The sequence below is a fragment of the Bidens hawaiensis genome, unplaced genomic scaffold, assembly GCF_021521415.1.
Source record: "Bidens hawaiensis isolate Kalapana, Puna unplaced genomic scaffold, B.hawaiensis_p1.1 tig00000905_1, whole genome shotgun sequence".
Taxonomy (NCBI): Eukaryota; Viridiplantae; Streptophyta; class Magnoliopsida; order Asterales; family Asteraceae; genus Bidens; species Bidens hawaiensis.
Genome location: NW_027491053.1, coordinates 298,477 through 312,747, shown reverse-complemented (window position 1 = coordinate 312,747; position 14,271 = coordinate 298,477). Strand labels below are relative to the sequence as shown.

General features: G+C 34.8%; 2 protein-coding genes, 1 long non-coding RNA gene and 1 pseudogene across 4 annotated transcripts; 2 read left to right on the top strand and 2 right to left on the bottom strand.

The window, feature by feature from the left end:
• The first annotated feature begins 2,436 nt into the window (after positions 1-2,436).
• LOC143547914 (ERAD-associated E3 ubiquitin-protein ligase HRD1A-like) lies at positions 2,437-4,468 on the top strand. Its single transcript, XM_077039214.1, has 4 exons — positions 2,437-2,977; positions 3,746-3,922; positions 4,000-4,149; positions 4,234-4,468. The coding sequence occupies exons 1-4, from the start codon at positions 2,445-2,447 to the stop codon at positions 4,451-4,453; spliced, it is 1,080 nt and encodes a 359-aa protein (XP_076895329.1). The 5' UTR covers positions 2,437-2,444; the 3' UTR covers positions 4,454-4,468.
• A 933-nt stretch (positions 4,469-5,401) lies between these two features.
• LOC143547923 (uncharacterized) lies at positions 5,402-6,279 on the top strand. The gene is made up of 3 exons (XR_013137864.1): positions 5,402-5,651; positions 5,736-5,805; positions 5,892-6,279. It is a non-coding gene; the product is annotated as an uncharacterized LOC143547923 (long non-coding RNA).
• Positions 6,280-6,390: 111 nt separating this feature from the next.
• LOC143547269 (NAC domain-containing protein 86-like) lies at positions 6,391-8,517 on the bottom strand (annotated as a pseudogene). The gene is made up of 5 exons (XR_013137744.1): positions 8,462-8,517; positions 7,611-7,973; positions 7,220-7,498; positions 6,671-7,138; positions 6,391-6,579 (listed from the first exon to the last, which is right to left on the bottom strand). The product of XR_013137744.1 is annotated as an NAC domain-containing protein 86-like (transcript).
• A 4,865-nt stretch (positions 8,518-13,382) lies between these two features.
• Positions 13,383-13,841, bottom strand: LOC143547699 (putative mitochondrial protein AtMg00240). The gene has a single exon (XM_077039059.1). It carries the CDS (start codon positions 13,839-13,841, stop codon positions 13,383-13,385), a length of 459 nt encoding a protein of 152 aa, XP_076895174.1.
• Positions 13,842-14,271: the final 430 nt, after the last annotated feature.

Here is a 14,271-nt window from a genome sequence, read left to right as displayed (position 1 = left end):
TATACACCAACACGCTGTAAGAATTACACCGTAAAGCACCTTATTTTTCTTGAGCCCCAACTTACTGTATTAATGAATGGTAAGCAAATCCCGAACCGAAAAGGCGAAAATCGGAGGAATATTACACAATTTACTAACAAATTGCCAAATTAACGTGGCAAAATAACACGAGGTGAGAAGGTGGTCACTAGTCTCTTCGTAATCACCACAAAGACGACAAGTCGATCCCACGTCGACATTTCTTTTAGCGAGAGCCGCACAATTCGGAAGCCTATCCATTTCCGCCTTCCAAGCAAGAATGTTGACCTTAATCGGAACCCAACTTTTCCACTTTATAGTAAATGGGACAGACATGTTGGATTTTTCGAAAAGTGATTGTTTTATGGCAGCAACAGTGAAAATACCCGATAAATCGTTAGCCCAAATCCAGCGGTCCAGGGTGTTATTAACAGTAACCGACTGCAGCATATATAAAAATGCCGACAGCTCGTTGGTCTCCGTTTGATTCTGGCTTGAACGTTTCCACCTCCATTTCCAAACTATATTCCCGTCAACTACCTCAAAACAAGATTGAACTAAACACACTTTATCCTTTACGATCAAAAACAGATTTGGAAATACTTCTCTTAAAGGGACTGGAGCAAGCCAGGGGTTTATCCAAAATCCAATTTTATCACCCATACCCAAAACTCCTTTAATGAGACTGGTTAAATTGAGGTTGGAAAAAGCAAGTTGATTTTTCATTTTTGCAATTGTGTTTCATGTACCTGGCAGTTTGCTTGAGTGCGGTAAAATATGCCAAGACCTATTGGAAGAGTGTAATGAAGTGACCACCTTTCTCCATAACGCAAGCGGTTTGGTCTTGAATCTCCACCACCACTTGGTGAGGAGAGCAATATTAGCGTCTGTAAGCGGGGTAAGACCTAAACCGCCCGCCTTTTTTGGAATAGTAACTCGATTCCAACTAACCCAACAAATTTTATTTTTATCTTCGCTCCCTCTCCAAAAGAATCTTCTTCTTTTCGCTTCTAATTGATCAATTATCTTACACGGGGCTTTGAAGAGAGAAAAGAAATATGTGGGGAGAGTTTCCATAACTGACTTAAGAAGTGTTAATCTTCCTCCAATTGATAGAAAAGAAGCCTTTCAAAGAGAAAGCCTTTTATCAAAAGTTTCAAGAACCAAATTTCAATTGCAAATTCGATTCATATTAGCACCGATGAGGATACCAAGATATTACAAGAGAGGGTACTGGGGTTGCATCCAATCAACTTAGCAAAATCCGAAACCTCATCCGCGTTCACCTTAATTAACCGAGATAGTTAGCTTCCAACGATACGTGTAATCAATCATTCCTTTTGTGACTTCTTGTAACCCCCGGCCATACCACGTCAGAAACAGTGGCCACGTGGACAATATTACATGTGGAAAGAAGTAATTGGTGGAATCCAAATAGATGACGAAACCAGACTCATTGTATTATAATTAATTGAATTTAGTTTAATGGAATCGAATTCTTGGTCTTGTTTTGTTTTTCTTTTCATCTCTGGAACTGACGCCCCCAAATTCAAACCCTAGTTTGCAGAATCAGATTCATCATCAGGTAAGGTAAATCACGCCATTCTGAAATTCCTTATTTTAATCTTAATCTTAATGGGATGATTTTGATTCTAGGGTTTTACTCCTTTTTTTATTTGTAATTATGTGAAGATATTTTTTTTAAGAAACCCATTGGCAGATTTTATATAAATTTTTGAATAACATGATTTTAGGTATTCCGAACACTTGATTACTGTTCAGTGGACACCAATAGATTCTAAAGTTGAAAAGAAAAAAAAAACGCAAACTGCAATGGATGCCATATGTTTATTTGATTTGAGAGTATTTAGAAATTGAAAAGATACGAGTCTGCTTTTATGCTTACGGCTGTTTAATGTAAACGAGTCGAGCTCCAAGCTAAATGAGCCTAAGATCGAGCTAACGAGAGCTTGTTTTTTTTTTTGTAGCCGAGCGAAAGCTCTATCTTAGGCTCATTTAGCTTGGAGCTCGACTTGTTTACATTAAACAGCCGGTTTGGAACATACATGGTTCAGTTCATGGTGTGATTTAATTGTTTTAACGGTTTACAGTTTCGAACATGAAATGGACCGTGTAAACCGACTGAAAACATAACATTTATAATTTCTTTTTTAGTTTTAGGAATACAAAGTTGTGCATATACATTATTTCCATTAACAATTCGTATTATGCTTTTTGGGAAAAAAAATATTTTTTTTCATCTAAACCAAACTGTCAAACCGTGAAAACTGGCCGGTTTGGTTTGTCTTTTTCTAAAACCGTAGTTAGCGGTTTGACCAAAAATTTTTCGTCAAAACCGGCCTAACTGGACTCATGCTAGTCATTTGTTTTATGATAAGCTTTGGTGTAACAGTGCATTCAGCAAAATGATGAGGCTGCAGACATATGCTGGACTTAGTGTCCTTGCCACACTGGCTGCTATCTATCATGCCTTTAGTAGCAGAGGTCAATTCTACCCTGCAACAGTTTACTTATCCACCTCCAAAGTATGTTTAGTGCTTCTTCTCAACATTTGTTTGGTGATCATGTGCATCATGTGGCAGCTCACAAAGCTAGTATTTCTTGGTTCTCTTAGAGAAGCAGAGGTTGAGAGATTAAACGAGCAATCATGGCGAGAAGTTATGGAAATTCTGTTTGCTATAACTATATTCAGGCAGGATTTTTCTGTTATGTTTCTTGCCATGGTTACTGCTCTTTTGCTCATCAAGTCTTTGCATTGGTTGGCTCAAAAGAGAGTTGAATACATTGAAACAACTCCAACTGTAACAATGTTGTCACATGTTCGGATTGTTTCTTTCATGGGATTTCTTCTTCTTGTTGACTGCCTGTTCTTGTATAACTCAGTCATCTACTTGATTCAAACTCGCCAAGCTTCCGTTTCTCTATTCTTTTCGTTTGAGTAAGTTGTTTGATTCTTACACCTTTTATGTTGCTATTTCTGTGGTTCTATATTAGAAGTATTTACTTGATCTAAGGGGATTTTACCTGTTTAATTTGTTACCAATAAGGTTTTTCAAACGATCCACTACAGTCCTCAAAAGTTGTTTTCAACTGTATTTTACTCAATAGTAAAGTTTTTCAAATGTCCACTAAAGTCACTCAAAGGTTGTTTTGTTCTTAAATCAACTTAAGTTTCATTACGTGTTCCAATCTTGCATTCTTGTGTAAATTTTTTAATAAATGATAGTTTTTTTCAGGAAAAAATTAAATGAGGCAAATAAAACATGTATGAATCTTTGCTACTGTTTAGTGATTATTTTGTTACCAATTAACTTGAAGTAATAGGTAATAGTGAAAAAAGTTTACTAAATAATAACCTAGTTTTATAGCTGTTCAGTCTGATAGTGGAAAAAAAAATCACTAAATAATCAGTAAAGAGTGACAAAGTTTCATGCATGTTTTGCTTGACACAATTTTAAAATATTTAACATTTATAGAAAAAACTTACATTAGAATGCAACAAGTAATGAAAGTTGAGACTTTAGAGGAAAAAAAAAACTTTAAAGTGACTTTAGTTTGACACTCTAGAAACTTGGCTACTTTTCTACAAAGTTATCCTTAGTATTCTTGTGGTTCGTTAAACATATTTGTTTAGTTTAGCTCGGTTTGAAGGAACCTTATTAGCTAATATTTTGTGAAGAATATTTATCACATTTATCATTTTTAGGTACATGATATTGGCTACAACAACAATCTCAACTTTTGTCAAATACGTCTTCTATGTGAGTGACATGCTTATGGAAGGTCAATGGGAAAGAAAAGCTGTGTATACATTCTATTTGGAGCTTATTCGTGACTTGCTGCACTTATCTATGTATCTAGGCTTTTTCCTAGTAATCTTTGTGTAAGTACTTTATTCTAATATTCTGTCACACGTGCATTTTATTCTTTATATATTTATGCCTGTTTACTTTTCTCTAGGAACTATGGTGTGCCTCTGCACTTGATTCGAGAACTGTATGAGACGTTTAGAAACTTCAAGTCGCGAATTGCTGATTACATTCGCTATAGGAATATAACATCAAATATGAATGACCGGTTTCCAGATGCAACACCTGAAGAGTTGAATGCGTTAGTTCTTTGTTTTTATAATTAGTATGTTAGTGTTACATTATTATTTTATTATCTTATCGTATCTGTTTTTATTATATGCAGAAGTGATGCGACCTGCATTATCTGCAGAGAAGAAATGACTACCGCTAAAAGATTAGTTTGCGGGCATCTTTTTCATGTGCACTGTCTCAGATCATGGTTAGAGAGACAACACACTTGTCCCACTTGCAGAGCACTTGTTATACCAAATGAAGGTGGGCCCACCACCACACGGTCACTAGCTGGAGCTCCTCGTCAAGGTCAGCTTATTTTCATGTTTTAAAATCATGCTCGGTTTTCTATCTTTTTGAAAGATTTCCACACATATTTGTATCGTTTATAGAGGTGTAAAGTGTAAACGAGCTGAGCTCGAGCTCTGCTCATTTTGAGTTTTGTTTCTCCAGCTCGAGTTCGGCGGGTGAGTAACTTTGAAGCTCGAGCTTGACTTGTGAGTAGTTTTCAACTTTGAGTTTGGCTTGTGAGTGGTTTTCAAGCTCGAGCTTGGCTCATTATTGTTTATTACTAATTTATTTGCATTTATTTATATATATGACACAATATATGATACATATTTATTTAATTTTTATATTTATATATGCATATATATAATTATAATTTGTCCGGGCTCAGGCTCGTTTATTAAACAAAGCTTATTTTTAGGCCTCTAGCTTGTTTTATTGGGACGATCTCGAGTAGCTCACGAGCGGCTTGGCTCGTTTGCACTAGGGCTGTTCTCAAGCCGAGCCAGGGCAAACTCGGGTCGAACTTAAGCTAGCCAGCTTGGGTTTGGCTTGTTTAATTTGAGGAGCTGAAAAGTCGAGCCGGCTTGCTATTTTTCAGATGTTTATTTTTAAAACAAAGACAATTTTTTTAAACACACATAATATAAGATTTTTAAACAAGTGAAATTATAACATTATATGTATTGTTTTTGTTTTTTTAATATTAAGAGGCATATTGTATGTATTATTTTTTGTTTTATTTTCATATTATTATTATTATTATTATTATTATTATTGTTATTGTTGTTGTTGTTGCTATTATTATTGGTATTATTATTATTATTGTTATTGTTATTGTTATTGTTATTGTTATTGTTATGTTTTGGGGTTTGATTTAAGCGAGCAATCAAGCTAGCCAACAAACCTGTTATCGAGCGAGCCATGAGCTGAGCCAACCCTGGCTTGGTCTTGCTTCACTTACAAACCGAGCCGGCTCGGCTAGATACTAGCTATTTTTAGCGAACTTTGAGTGAGCCGCAAGCCACGAGTTTTTTGAGCCACCCTAGTTTGCAGCCCTAAATGTTTGATAGTTTTATTGTTTTCAGGAACAAATTTAGAAAATACGTCTCAAGATCAAAATGGTGATGCTACTGGAAATGAAAATATTAGCAGGCACCAAAAGAGAGTTCAAGCTGCTGCCGCAGCAGCTTCTATATATCAGAAATCGTTTGTTTACCCTTCTCCAAGTGCATTTACATGGTATGTAAACATGTAGTTGATATTGAAATCAATTTGGTACCAATTATCCCATATTATCTTAATTAAAATTCATGTTATTTGCAGGTCTTCTGGATATGCTTTACTTCCCAACAAAACTACACCTGGAACCAGTGTTTATAACGCCGAACATGTGGTATGATGCTAATCTCAATGTTTTTGGTGTAGAGTAATGCTTTTAACAATGACATCATTAATTCTTTATCATGTTCTTTTTGGCAGAAGGTTGTCACGAATTCGGTCGCAGAAAGCAGCAACAGCAGCAGGGAGGTGGATCTGCCTAACACTAGCTCTGATGGGAAAGGAAAGGCGGTGATTTCATCCTCATCATTGACGGTTTCAGGCTTTGACCAAAGTCAACAGGGCCATAACCATGATGATGCCCGTGTTTCCCAGTTGTAGATGTTGGTGTATTTGTGGATATCATATACAGGGACAACAGTGTTGCATTATCATATTTTTCTAATGATTTTTTAGAATGCACATTTGACAGCCAAAGACATGATAATGCAAACTGGTTTAGTGCTTTTAGTGTCAAATAAACATTTTTACTACAGATTTGCCATAAATGAAAAAAAAAGAAGCCAAATTCATTATTCAATTCCAACAATGAATCAAGGTACTGTCGACATCAAAATTCCAAGACAAAGAATAAAGGTACTGTTTAACATCAAAAGGCCAAACACAAGCCATTAAATCACTGTTGCAAGCCATCAAGTTTTGGTCATTCGACATAAAACGCCTCCAGCTCATTGAGTGATGTAAGTTTGTCAAACGTGTAGTCAGCTCCATTGGTCTTGAAATTGGTCCCATTTAAGTGATCCACGTCAATCAAATTCCCCAAATCTTTATAGATATCATATTCATCAGGTGCTGTGTTCACTTGCTTCACATTAGTAGCAGCTTCATCCTGTAAACAAACACCAAACGAACCAATTAAATGATTATTAAAACACTTGCATTTTATCATCTATTTGAAAAAAAAAAAGAAAAGCAAATACCTCAGACGCCATAAGTAGATCAAGATCTTCAAAGAAGATAAAATCATCTATGGCAAGCATATCAGAATGTGTCTCGGTGACACACAACTGGCCACTAGATGACCCTGGCTCCGAAACAACCATACCATGTGTGTTTTGAGGAGCAACCAGGCTTTGTGTGTTTGTACACGTATTTGCAGCAAGCATGTCACTAACTAAATCATTTTTAGTCATGATATTTGCAGAAGGCATGCCATTCACTAAACCATTTACAGTCATGTTATTCGCATATGACACGCCACTAGCTGAACCATTTTCAGTCTGTGTATTTGTAGAGACCGTGACGCCAACTGGATCAACCGCCATTTGAAAATCACCACAACCAGCTAAATCATCCCACTCTTCTTCGTTAAACTGTGCGCCATATTGTGCACCATTTTTCGGCCCCAGACCACTTTTCTTAAACACTTTACACAGCACATTTGTGTCCTGAAATCAACAAAACCAGTTAGTATAACATCATAATAATTTTTGCTAACTTGGAAATATAAAAATCAAACACTAAGTCACCTGAATAATTCCAGCACTCGCCAACTGCTCATCCTCCATTTTATACTCATGCATGACCTAATCAGTTCTTTCCCCCTTCCCTTTGTGACCAATGTGAAAAACTAACGTCTTGATTGTTGCGACTGTTCTTCCATTATACTTAACAATTTTTGTCTTTACCCGTGGCTTTCCAAAATCCCGCTTCAGTTGCACGATTCGACCTACCGCCACTGGAATACTTCTTTGCTTTTGAGCAGAAAAAATACCATTCCAAGTCTCCACTTTTCAAATCTGATTTATCTGAAAAAACCAACAAAAAATTATCAGAACTTGTTTAATAAAAACAGTAAAATACATTGATAATATTAAAAAGGTGTATTATGATTTTATAAAACTTTAAAGATTAATATACCTGGAAGATCCCACGGATCGAAATCATAAATGTTCACTTCAGCAATAGCATTGACGGTGATTTTCTTGCCTAATAACTTTCTCTTAAGGTAGAACATGACCAACTCAACATCAGTCGGATGAAACCGAAACCCCGGAATGAGAGACGTACGCGCCATCACGAAACTAATCCAACACACAGCAAAATCTCCAGTAAATAATAATCCAACAAACTTAAAAACTAAATCCCAAAAGCGCAATCAGGTCCAGTGTCGGAAAAATATCCAACCAGAGCTCCCAAATCTCCCAATGTTCATCAAATGCACACACAAAATTTTCAAATTATGTGAGCAAGAGGAATCAAAAGACATCTGTTTTGTTACCCCTGCAAATTGTCAAAAAAATAAAAATAAAAATGATTAGTACAATCAAACCCAAAACAGTAAAAAAAAAAACCAAAAGTGTTAAAAGAAATAATGATTAAACATAATGATGATGAGTTTTTGTTCTAAAAAAAACCCATCTCAATAAAAATAAAAACAAAATCAATAATAATAAAAGAAATCACAGAAGGGTTAAATCAGTACTAAATTTAACGTTTTCAAGAACATGTCTTGGATTGTTAATGAAAGAAATATACGTTGTTTTATGTTTTCAAGAATGCCGGAACTCAACGCCGCCAATCTTGATACAAGATTGAAACAACAAAACCCTAATACAGTAGCAAGATTTACGCGATGTTTGTAAATAATAAACAGAACCCAATACAAGAGTTTATAATCATATCGACGAAAGAAGCATTAGAAAAGAAATCGTTAATAATATGAAGATCGAAAAATAAAACAACGCGTAAAGATGGATAGCTTTGCTTACGAGAGAAGAATGACGACTACGACGATGGCGCCAAGATTTTGGAGAGCAGGGTTGTGTTGTCAAAGTGAGAGAGAGAGATACATTGGCAGTCATCGATCGCTTTTATCGACACTTCATTGGCCCAAGCCCATATTATTATTATTATTATTATTATTATTATTTATCATAGTATTTTCTTTAACAAGCTTCATTAAAACAAAGCCAAAATCATTCCTGTCAAGACGGTGGCTAAGGCCGCCACCAAGAACAAAACCAGCAACTGGTTACATAACCAAAGATTTCCACCTATCCCAGTCCTATTTTTAATTCACAAGAAACTCAAAACCTTGATATGTCCAAACACTTTAACAATCTTCACCAGCTTGTTTTTGAAAATGTACTTCCATAAGCACCAAATGACCACCATAACAATGGAAAAGACCAATTTTCCTTTATGCCTCGCGTCCAAAATCTGTTTTACAGCCTCGATTAAATCTTGAACTCCTTTAACTTGAAAAGTTTGAATACTACACCACTTTCTAATTCTTTGCCACACCACATTCGCGACATAGCAAAATGTAAAAATATGATCCACCAAATCCTCTGCCGCAAAACATATCCCGACCAAAAATGATGTAATTGATCTTTATACCGCGTTATTAATTATTTGATGTTTTATTTAGGAAACAAGAAAAATAACGATAATCCACTGAAATTTATTTGCGTTATTTTGGTTAAAAATAATAATGTGTGGGTTTTAAGATAATAACTATTTTATATGTGAAATGCATTTGTATATATTTCATCGTTTTTAGTTTTAAAATATTGTCGAACTAGGTTAGAGCCCGTATTATAAACGGGTGGAAAAATATAATAAAAATAAAAAATTGTTATATGTAATACATTAATTATAAGTGAATTAACAATATATCATTTAGAAATCAAGAAATTCATCCTAATAACTACTTAAGTGGAGTTGTAAGCATCTTTAGTTTGAAATATGAGGTCTTGGGTTCGAAACTTGTATCACACAATAATTTATTTTTCAAAATTTTACAAAGATAAAATAGGAAACTGCTCACATGGCATCCATGTGGCATCTTATGTGAAAACCCTAGAATGATATCATGTGAAAAAATCATGTTGCTTTAATATATAGTTAGATTATAAAATAGTTTTGTGGGGTTTTGAAATTTATGTTTTCATGCCAGTGTGAATAGAAGAGATGAATATGAGACGTGAGTTGTAATTAGATCAATTTTAAGATAAACTATATTTTACATCCGTATGCTGCGTTGGGTTTTGAGAAGGGTAATGTTTAGGCATAGACAGATGAACCGAAGAGTTTTTGTTATTATAATCTTACTAATATATTAAAGTAGGATGATTCTCTCTACATGTCCTTATTCTAGCCTATCCATATAGGATTCCATGTAATCACATTTTCATATCAATAATTTTCACATATTCACAATTATTTTTAATCCACTAAATTAAAATAATAATTCCAATTTAATTCAATTAATTCTACAATTAAATCTATTTATTCAAATTAATGCAATTAACTCCATGATTAAGTCTATTTATTCCAATTAATAACCACCTTGTCAATGATTTAATTTACTCATGAGGAAAGAAGAAGAGCCGGTGAATGGTGATCAAACCAAATGTTCTTTATGTTTTATTTATTTATTTATTTATTTATTTATTTATTAAGAAATGACATGAAAAATTCTATAAAAATATATATATCTCTGAAAAATAATTTATTAAAAACACTCTAAAAGAATAAAAGAAAAAAACGTTCTTTAGAACAATTAGGAACATCTTACTAATATATTAAAGTAAGATGATTCTATTCACATGTCCTTATTCTAGCCTATCCACATAGAATTCCATGTAATCACATTTCCATATCAATAATTTCCACATCACAATTATTTTTAATCCACTAAATTAAAATAAGCATTCTAATTTAATTCAATTAATTCTACAATTAAATCTATTTATTCAAATTAATGCCAAAATTAACTCCATGATTAAGTCTATTTATTCCAATTAATAACCACATTGTCAATGATTTAATTTACTCATGAGGAAAGAAGAAGAGCCGGTGAATGGTGATCAAACCAAATGTTCTTTATGTTTTATTTATTTATTTATTTATTTATTAAGAAATGACATGAAAAATTCTATAAAAATATATATATCTCTGAAAATTATTTATTAAAAACACTCTAAAAGAATAAAAGAAAAAAACGTTCTTTAGAACAATTAGGAACATCTTACTAATTTATTAAAGTAAGATGATTCTCTTCACATGTCCTTATTCTAGCCTATCCACATAGAATTCTATGTAATCACATTTCCATATCAATAATTTCCACATCACAATTATTTTTAATCCACTAAATTAAAATAAGCATTCTAATTTAATTCAATTAATTCTACAATTAAATCTATTTATTCAAATTAATGCCAAAATTAACTCCATGATTAAGTCTATTTATTCCAATTAATAACCACATTGTCAATGATTTAATTTACTCTAGAGAAAAGAAGAAGAGCCGGTGAATGGTGATCAAACCGAATGTTCTTTAAGTTTTATTTATTTATTAAGAAATGACATGAAAAATTCTATAAAAATATAGATATCTCTGAAAATTATTTATAAAAAACACTCTAAAAGAAAAAAGAACAAAACGTTCTTTAGAACAATTAGGAACATCTTACTAATATATTAAAGTAAGATAATTCTCTCCACATGTCTTTATTCTAGCCTATCCACATAGGATTCCATGTAATCACATTTCCATATCAATAATTTCCACATATTCACAATTATTTTTAATCCACTAAATTAAAAAAAGCATTCCAATTTAATTCAATTAATTCTACAATTAAATCTATTTATTCAAATTAATGCAATTAACTCCATGATTAAGGTGCTATTTGTTTTTAAAGACAAAAACTGTCTGGAATCTGATTTCATCTGATTTCATGTCTGCAACTAAAGATGTGGTCTGAAGGTCTGCAATCGGAAAATATAATACTGTTTGTTTTATAAACTGGGTATCGTCTGCAGAAGCTAAAAATTAGTTCCTATAATACATATCACAGTATATAGAAGTCATTTAACGTCTGTAGACTAGTAAAATAGTTGGTGGTGGATGGTGGGCGGTGGTGGTGGCGGACGGTGGGTGGTGGTGGTGATGGACGGTGATGGTGGTGGGTGGTGGACGGTGTTGGTGGCGGATGGTAGGTGGTGGTGGCGGACGGTGGGTGTGGTGGTGATGGACGGTGATGGTGGTGGGTGGTTGACGGGTTGGTGGCGGATGGTAGGTGGTGGTGGTGAGTGGTGGTGGCGGCGGTGGTTGGTGGTAGTGGACGACGGTTGTGGCCGACGGGTGGGTGGTGGTGGTGATGGATGGTGGTGGTGGTGGCGGGTGGTGGTGGTGGTGGTGGCGGACGGTGGGTGGTGGTAGTGGACGATGGTTGTGGTCGACGGGTAGGTGGTGGTGGCGGACGGTGGGTGGGTGGTGGTAGTGGACTATGGTTGTGGCCGACGGGTAGGTGGTGGTGGTGGTGGTGATGGACGGTAGTGGTGGATGGTGGGTGGTGGTGGTGGACGGTAGGTGGTGGCGGTGGTGGACGGTGGTGGTGGTGGCGGACAGTGGGTGGTGGTGGACGGTGGTGGTGGCGGCGGCGCATGATGGGTGGTGGTGTTGGACATTGGGTGTTGGTAGGATATTAAGAAGTGTGAAGATGTGTGAAGAAATTAAACAATATCTTCTTTTTTAAGACCATAAAAGCAGTTTGCAGATCTTATTTAAAAAAAAACAAACAGTCTTCAGAAGCTTATGTCTACGCGCCCGCAGACATAAGCCTCCTGCAAATGTTTTAAGCAAAAACAAACACCACCTAAGTCTATTTATTCCAATTAATAACCACCTTGTCAATGATTTAATTTACTCTGGAGAAAAGAAGAAGAACCGGTGAATGGTGATCAAACCGAATGTTCTTTAAGTTTTATTTATTTATTTATTAAGAAATGACATGAAAAAATCTATAAAAATATAGATATCTCTTAAAATTATTTATAAAAAACACTCTAAAAGAAAAAAGAAAAAAACGTTCTTTAGAACAATTAGGAACATTTAACAAAATTAAATAAAGCTGTTTACAAATAGATTTTCAAAAACTTAATGTGATACAGTTTAAAGTTGGTATGTATTTGTAAACTTAGTTTTCAATTAATATTACAAAATCTTTTACTAATATGTGTTTTTTTTTTTGTTTTTTTTTCAGGTCTAATGGTTCATTTATGTTATATTATTTCTTATTCATTGCATTGTTTATTTATAAAGTATTTTCTTTTTATGTTATAGATATAGTTTAACATCTTTTGTAATATCTGAGGGTAAAAAACTTATGTCAAATATTTGTGTTGACTGAATACGTAGTTTATATTTTATATTGTTTGTTGATATGTTTTTCACCCGTGTGTAACACGGGTTATTATCCTAGTTAATGATTAAAGAGAGACAATATGACCCATTATATAGGGAACAAAGTTACATATTACTACCATCTAAAAATATAAAATACAATAAACGTTCTAACAGCCCACCCCCCACTGCAAGCTAAGGGCGGGGAACGACCTGAAGCTTAGACCGTAGAAGGAGAAAACATTGTGATGGTAGAGGCTTTGTGAAGATGTCAGCTATTTGATCACCTGTGGATATAAACTAAACATTTAGTTTGCCTGAACCACCTTTTCTCTGACAAAGTGAAAGTCAACCTCAATGTGTTTTGTGAGTGCATGAACACACGGGATTGGCAGACAGATAGGTAGCATCCAAATTGTCACACCATAGTATGGGTGAGATTTTAGTTTTAATACCAAGCTCATGTAGAAGAGCTTCTAACCAAATTATTTCTGTTACCGTATCTGGAAGAGCTTTATATTCTGATTCAATAGAGGAACAGGAGACCGTACCTTGTGTGCGGGCGGTCCACGAGATAAGATTGCGTCCCAAATATGTAGCGAACTCCCCATGGACCGCAAGTCATCCGGACAGCCGACCCAGTCGGCATCAGAGTAGGCTAGAAAAGAGGTTGGTAAATGAGCATCTGTGAAAGCATGGAGAGTAGAGCCTGAATCATGACGAATGAAGAGACCGTACTCAGACGTGCCCTTTAGGTAGCGCATAATTCTTTTTATTGTAGCCCAATGGTTTTCAGTTGTAGCATGCATAAATTGACTAGCCTTATTAACAACAAAAGTGATGTCGGGGCGCGAAAGAGTGACATACTGCAAAGCGCCAACGGTTTGGCAGTACTTGACTGGATCAGGAAGCAGTGGGCTGTCATTGAGGGTCAAGATCTGGGAAACACTCATTGGAGAAGAAACAACTTTGCACTCAGAAAGGCCTGATCGTTGGAAAAGCTTCAAAATGTATTTCCTTTAAGTCAGGAGAATATTGTTACCGTGAGGAACAATTTCAATGCCCAAAAAATAGTTTAATGCTCCAAGATCTTTGATGGCAAAAGTGTGCTATACCTCAACCTACGGCGGAAATGTCAGGGCGCAACTGATTGCACAGTAGCTCATAAGACACTAATATTAATGTAGTGACAATAACTACTTATTTAATTTAAATAATTCAAGTATATCACATAATCCAAAATAAAACATTATCCAGAACTTAACAAAATTCAAATAAATAAGATAAAAAAAAATTCAAAGTAATTATTCATTGATATCCTAAAGGTGTCATCTACTCGCTTGTTCTTCACCTATCTCATGATAATACCTGCAACATGTATGA